Source organism: Sycon ciliatum, chromosome 2 (genome assembly GCF_964019385.1).
Source record: "Sycon ciliatum chromosome 2, ocSycCili1.1, whole genome shotgun sequence".
Classification (NCBI taxonomy): domain Eukaryota; kingdom Metazoa; phylum Porifera; class Calcarea; order Leucosolenida; family Sycettidae; genus Sycon; species Sycon ciliatum.
The window spans coordinates 29,275,817-29,282,868 of NC_088644.1; the positions used below are offsets into that span (position 1 = coordinate 29,275,817).

The 7,052-nt window shown below is 51.3% G+C and overlaps 1 protein-coding gene across 1 annotated transcript; it reads right to left on the reverse strand.

The window, feature by feature from the left end:
• Positions 1 to 5,147: 5,147 nt before the first annotated feature.
• LOC135810487 (uncharacterized) lies at positions 5,148 to 6,704 on the reverse strand. Its single transcript, XM_065323977.1, has one exon. It carries the CDS (start codon positions 6,702 to 6,704, stop codon positions 5,148 to 5,150), a length of 1,557 nt encoding a protein of 518 aa, XP_065180049.1.
• Between the last annotated feature and the right edge of the window lie 348 nt (positions 6,705 to 7,052).

Sequence of the window (7,052 nt, forward strand, 5' to 3'; positions counted from 1 at the left end):
AATTTTCATGTTACGGATATATTTGCAACAGATATCTTTGCAACTGTGGTTCTCGTAGCCATGGCTGACAGTTCAATCCTATTTTAAGCTCGGATTTGCACTGATGAGGCCTAATTGACCGAAACAGTCTGGCTGTCTGCATCATTGGGCGCTTTCGATTACCCGTTTACACAATTCTGGAACTGTTTTTTTTAATTCTGGAAGGACCAGAATGAGCGTATTCCGGCCTTGTAAACGAACGACTGGAATTCACAACGCATTTTATTCATGTCATGTCACAAGCGAAATTGATGAATCGCAAAAAGAGATCACGTACACCCTCGTGATCGATCGGGCGCACGTGGACCTAGCATCGCGCACACGCCGGCCAGGGAGGCTCTTCGCGCGCTTGAGTCATGACCAAACCGGTAACACACCGACAGTGCAATTCTGGCGCAAGAATTAGAGAAATTCCGCCTTCTCTTCAGAATTGATGGATTCGACGGAATTGGATAAAATCAATTCTAACGACGGAATTTGTCACTTTTTGTGTAATCGAACTGTGCATCAACAATAACTTATTCTAGAATTGACCGAAACGCGTGTAATCGAAAGCGCCCATTGAGTATTTCACTCCTCGATTTCGGTTTTGTGGAGCACTCTCAATAGGACGCACTTGCGCTAGTAAGCTTTATGCTTTGCCCGCGACTTCTGGCAATTTGAGCACTGTCAGCGCTAGTACATCGAGCTGTCCTAATGTCTGTGGTTCTCGTAGCCATGGCTGACAGTTCAATCCTATTTTAAGTTTGGAGTTGCACTGACGAGGTTTCATTGGCCGAAACAGTCTGGCTGTCTGCAATATTGGATATCCTAGTGAAGCAGCGGCGAAGGGCCTACACGGGAAGTCTAAAACATAACAACCACGCACTCACAAGCAAGCCGGAGAGTTCCAAGTTCTTTAACCTGACCGGTTTCTGTGACATGAGTCACTTCATCAGAGGAATGAAGATAGATGACTTAACACAAGCATCTGCATGCGGCACTCACACAACGAGCAACCAGTTTGGGGAATAGGAGGGTTTGTCAATTGCTTTGCCAGGCTCCGAGTGAGTGACAGCTTAGAGCTGTGTGAATGTGTGTGTATGGCAGCTGGGCAGGGCCCTGCTGCGGAGGCTGAGTGAGCCGTATGGAGGCAGCTGGGCAGGGCCCAGCTGCGGAGGCTGAGTGAGCCGTATTGAGAGGCTGAGTGAGCCGAGGCTGAGTGAGCCGTCTGAGTGAGCCGTCTGAGTGTTAGAGGCTGAATGAGCCGTATGAGGAGCCTGGTAAGCAAGGTTGACTCCCCAAATAGAGAACCTCCTATTCACTGTTAACTGCAGAGGGGGTGCCACAGATTGTGGACAATAGTAGAGTGATATTGAGTTACTGAGTGTACAGTCGGTACATTGGTGACATTCGGTTGTGCTCTGGCACCCACAATATGTGGGCTCAGTCTGTCTGATCAGCGCTTACCCAGGACCGGTGCTGCCAGCTTTCATGGCAGTTTGCATGTGGACTTTCGTCACTCGGCAGTGCTGACAGCGTCAGGTTGTACAGCGCGGCGGCACGTGCACAGTCGTCACAGGTGCGAGCACGGGATAACACATGGGGAGGCCCCAGCCAGCAGGCCAGTACTACACGACCCCAAACAAGTCACCCAGGCACTCAGGTCACGTCGTACTATGAAAACCGGCCCAAGCGCTCTGATCAACTACAGGGAGGATCCCGCACAAAATGTTGTGCTTTGTATGTAGGCAATGTCAATAGTGGGTGCACATCAGAATCGATCGCCAAATGGTGTGAACGCCGAAATATACCTGTCATCAAGTGCTCCGTGTCTGAGACAAAGTACTTCGGGTTGGCCTTTGCTCACGTAATTCTACCAATACAACACAAAGCTACTGTTCTGGAACCGGAATTCTGGCCTTCAAACGTCAGAGTTCGAGAATGGCGCTTCAAGGCTGACAGTGTAGCAACTGGTCGAGCTGCAGAGGAGCACTAAATGTTCTGTTTAAATCCTCACGCAGCCCCCTTTCAACCCTTGAACCCTCATGCACCTATCTTTCAGCCACGAAATAGTTGCCCCACTGTAAATCCCCTACAGCATGAATTAATTAAAAGTAACCTCAAAATAGGATTCCTAAATGTTTGCCATCTTCTCAATAAAAAGCATGACATTGAAGATTATATTCTTTCCCATAAAGTTGATATAATGATGCTGGCAGAGACTTTCCTAACAACCTCCGTTTCCGATGACATCCTACGCATACAGAATTACACCCTGGTCAGACGCGACAGGCCAACTCATGGCGGAGGCTTAGCAGCATATGTAAGAGATCATCTCCGAGCCCGAATTGTGAAGGCTGACACCCAGGTGGAAATGCTCATGTTAGAGGTCAGTGGGCAGCGTTCCAAGGTTCTCCTTGGTGGTGTGTACCGTCCTCCAGGCACTCCTGTGCAATTCTGGCAAGACTTGACGAATGCACTAGACACTGTCATCTCCACACTTCCCACATCACCTCTGGTCCTTGTTGGAGACTTCAATGTCGATGTAAGCTCCCGCGACAGCCCCCAGCTAAACAGCTTGCTGCACCTGTGTAATTCTTTCGACATCAAGAACCAAGTGGACAGTCCTACCAGAATTGGACCCCAAGGCAGCCAAACAACCCTGGATCTCGCTCTGGTCGGAGACGATCATGTGAACTCTTGTGTCGTAGTACCTTGTACAATCAGTGACCACTTCGCTCTGGCACTTGATTTGCGACTCACAACGTCCTGCACACCGACCGTGCGACGTGGCCGTAACATTGCAAGAATTGATATGGGTCAATTTGCACACCACCTTCTAAATAGCGATCTAGAGAACTTCTGCTTTGCGCGGACAGAAGATGAAATGTGGGATATGTGGCTGGAGAAACTTGTCGCGGCCTTGAACACTCATGCTCCTATCCGTCTACACCGCCCAAGAGCTCCTACCCGGAAATCCTTCCCCTGGAAGACGCCAGCTCTACATGACCTAGTCCAGCGACGTGACGCGGCCCATCGACGGTGGAAAGCATCACCTGCAGACCCGGCACTACGCAATGTCTTCACTTCTGCCCGAGACGAAGCCAAGCGTATGTCACGACATCTCCGAGCCATCTACTTTAGGGACCTTCTTGCTGCTAGTCAGGCCAACGCACGAAAAACCTGGCAGACCATCAACTACCTCAGCGGTCGTAACAAGTCCTCAGTTCCACCAGCCGTCAGTGTCTCACAGCTCAGTGACCAATTCAGTGGTGTTGTGTCAGACCCAACTAGACCACTACGTCTCTCAGCCCCATTGGGTCCCACGAAGAAGGAATGCCTCGAAGAATTTGCTCCAGCAAGTGTGCAAGAGATCGCTAAGCTGCTCTCCAACATCGACGTGCGCAAAGCTGCAGGCAGCGACCAGGTTCCAGCTGCAATCCTCAAACACTGTTCTCCTGTCCTTGCACCGTCCCTCACCATACTAATCAATGCATCTCTGGCTTCTGGTGTTGTTCCTGCATCTCTGAAGATTGCGGATGTTCGTCCCCTCTTCAAGTCAGGCGACAAAGCTGTCGCTAAGAACTATAGACCAATATCGTTATTACCAATAGTTTCCAAAGTCCTAGAACGGGTAGTCCACACGAGACTCTGTAAGTTCCTCTCCGGAAATTCCTTGTTCCCCGCAAACCAGTTCGCATATCGCCCACTTCACTCCACAGAAGATGCCCTGACATTGGCTGTAGACAGATACTTGGAGGCAGCGGATCAGCAGCGCCATACAGGTCTTGTACTTGTCGATATGAGCAAGGCCTTCGATAAGGTCAAACATCAAATTTTGGTTACAGATCTATTTCAGCTTGGTATTACCTCAACGGCTCTCAGTTGGTTCATGAGCTACCTAACTGACCGCCGTCAGCGAGTCGTCCTGAGCAATGGCCAGTCGTCCGCCCTCTCTCCCTGTGAGTGTGGTGTTCCTCAGGGAAGTGTGCTGGGTCCTCTTTTGTTCTCCATCTACACAATGGAAATAGAACAGATCACAGCTCCAGCCCACACACAGCTGTTTGCTGATGATATCCTGCTAGACGCCATCAGTCAATCCGTCGAATTCTTGAATTTAACCCTCTCCCGTTCAGTCTCCAACCTGGCCAACTTTCTGGAAGAAAGAGGCTTAATACTAAATCCCTCCAAAACCCACGTTCTAGCCCTTCATGCGTCTCGCAGGCAGCCCTTGTTACTTAACATAGAATGCAATGGAAATCCCCTAGCTCAGACCACAAATGCTCGATATCTAGGTCTGCATCTCGACACCCAGCTTCGGTGGGAGACTCAAGTTGCAACTATTACACGGAAGACCTCCCAGAAACTGACGGCGCTGCGAGCCATTCGCTCCTGCTTAACTGAGCAACAAGCCCTGCTATTTTACAGATCGTTAATACTACCGGACATGTTGTATGGATCTAATGCCTTCTTCTCGGTTCTCTCTGCGCACCAACGGCATCAGCTTTCGGTCCTCGACAAGCGATGTATCCGCTGCGTTGCCAACCAGCCATTCCCCTCCCACACAGATCCCATCTACACCCGTCTAGGCCTCATCCCCATCATCCAAAACGCCCACTGTAAACTCCGCCTCCTCATGCTTCGTATCCACACCGCCAGAATTAGTAATCTCCTGTCCAAGCGCCTACGTCGCCAGACTGAAGGCGTCACTCGGATCAACGATCCAAATGCGTATGTTGTCCCTGCCACCAGGCGAGTCTCTGGTGACTGTCGGCCGCTCGTTTCTGCTGTTAAATTATGGAACGCCCTGCCCCAAGAGTTCAAGTCCCTCGCCTGCCATAGATCATTCAAGAGACTTTTAAAGGTTTATTTTTATGGTTAGCCAGCATCTAGGCTTGGACTTGGAGTCGTGACTCAACTGTGACTCAACTGTGCTTTCTTCTTCTTTCTTTTTCTTTTTTTCCCTTTCTCTTTTTTCTTTTTGAGTATTTGCAGTCTGTGTTGTCTGTGTTTTTCTCTCTTTCGTGGAGGCTTGCTTGTTGTATCCTTGGCTCTCGGCCGTTACTTTATCGCCATCATAATATAGGGCACCATTGCCCGTTTGGTCTGCGATACAAAATAAAATTTCAACAAGGCACGGCCAAAGTCTCCCCAGGAATGGACGGAAGAGCACGCACGGGAGTGGGCATGTGAGCGGCGGTAGGGTGGCACGAATGGAATCGCTTGAAATCTTGCCTGGAGAGAGCGTCAGCAAGGATGTTGGTAGTTCCAGGTATGTGACAGGCGGTGACCATAAAGTTACCCTTGGCGCAGATGAAGAAGAGCTGCCGTAGGGGTGACATCACATTAGGGCAGCGACTGGTGCCTGACTTGAGAACAGCAGCGACAGCTTCGTTGTCGGTATGGAAGCGGATACGCTGGCGACACCACTGGTGGCCCCACGTAGCACATGCAATGCAGATGGGATACAGCTCCTTGAACGTAATGCAGAGCGGAGTGTGTTGTGGTGACCAGGTGTCAGGGAACCAATGCGTGCCGTAAATTGCGCCATGCCCGATGGCGCCAGATGCGTCAGCTTCTATCAGGATGTCGCTGGCCAGCGTCTCCTGGAGATCGAGGAAGAATGACTTGCCATTCCAGCCATCGTGTAGGTGAGACCACCAAAGCAGGTCCAGATGACATTCTGGAGAGAGACGGATGCGGTGGTAGGGCTTGGAAACGTTGCGCGTGGCATCATACAGTCGGCGCATGAATGTACGGCCCGGCGTAATGACGCGGCTGGCAAAGTTCAGCTTGCCCAACAGCTGCTCAAGCTCCCGTAGACGGCAGGATTGGCTTTGGCGAAAGGCCAATAGTCTGAAGCGGATGTCGTCAACCTTGTCCTGTGGGAGACGAGCCACTTTCTGGACGGAGTCCAATTCGATGCCCAGGAAGGTGAGACAGGAGGTTGGGCCGACTGTCTTTTCGTCGGCAATGGGATCTCCCAGGTAGCGGAATACGGAGAGGACTACGTTCAGACGCTGCGCACAGAGCGTTGAGTTTGCAGGGCCACAGAGCCAGAAGTCGTCAAGAAGGTGCAGGAGGTGGGGAACCTGGAACAGTTCACAGCTTATCTGGCAAAGTGCGTTCGCAATGCAGTTAAACAAGTAGGGTGCGGGCCTCAGCCCGAATGGCAGTACTTTGTCATAGTAGAATTGGCCCTGCCACTGGAAACCCAACAAATGGTATGCAGTGGGCGCAACAGGGAAAAGTCGAAATGCATTGCGTATGTCGAGCTTCGCCATCAAGGCACCTTGACGTTGCAGAAGCTCAATGGCATCGTCCACTGTGACATAATGTAGAGAGAACGAATCCTTGTTTATTCCATCATTGACAGACATACGATCAGGGTAAGACAAGTGGTGAATGAGGCGGAATTTCCCGTTGTTCTTGGGCACTACGCCGAGCGGAGAGCATAAAAATGGGTGGAAAGGCTGGACAGAGAAAGGACCGGCCGATTCGTCACGTCGGACCCGGTCAGCAATTTGTTGTTGTACAAACTGAGCATGTTCAATGGCAGTTGGGAGGTTGCCAGAGATGATTGATACAGAAGCACCAGAGTGGCCAATGGGGAACCCGTGTTGCAAGCCATTAAAGATAAAGTCAGGGAGGACACGATTAGAAATACGGGGCAAAAGAGTCATTATGCGGGCTATGTACAGAGGCGTGGGGAGACTACTTCGCTGCGACGGGCTTGTCTGTCTGGCGGGGTCCCCGGCGAACGTCGTTGGTGCAGCGAGCGGCGGGATGACCTCGGTCGCCGCAGGTTGAGCAGACGTGCAAGCGTTCACAGGGCTGGTGTTGGCATGGGCGGCCATGGTTGAAGTTGAGGCAGATCTGGCGGGTGCTGCCCGCCCCGGCGAGAAATGTCTGCGTATTTCGGCTGGTGTTGGTGCCAGCTGGAGCATGTGGCCCTGCCAAATACTGTGGGCAACGGTCACAGCTGTGGTGCGTTGTGGAGCGCGGACATGATGGTCGGGGTGCCCGGATCA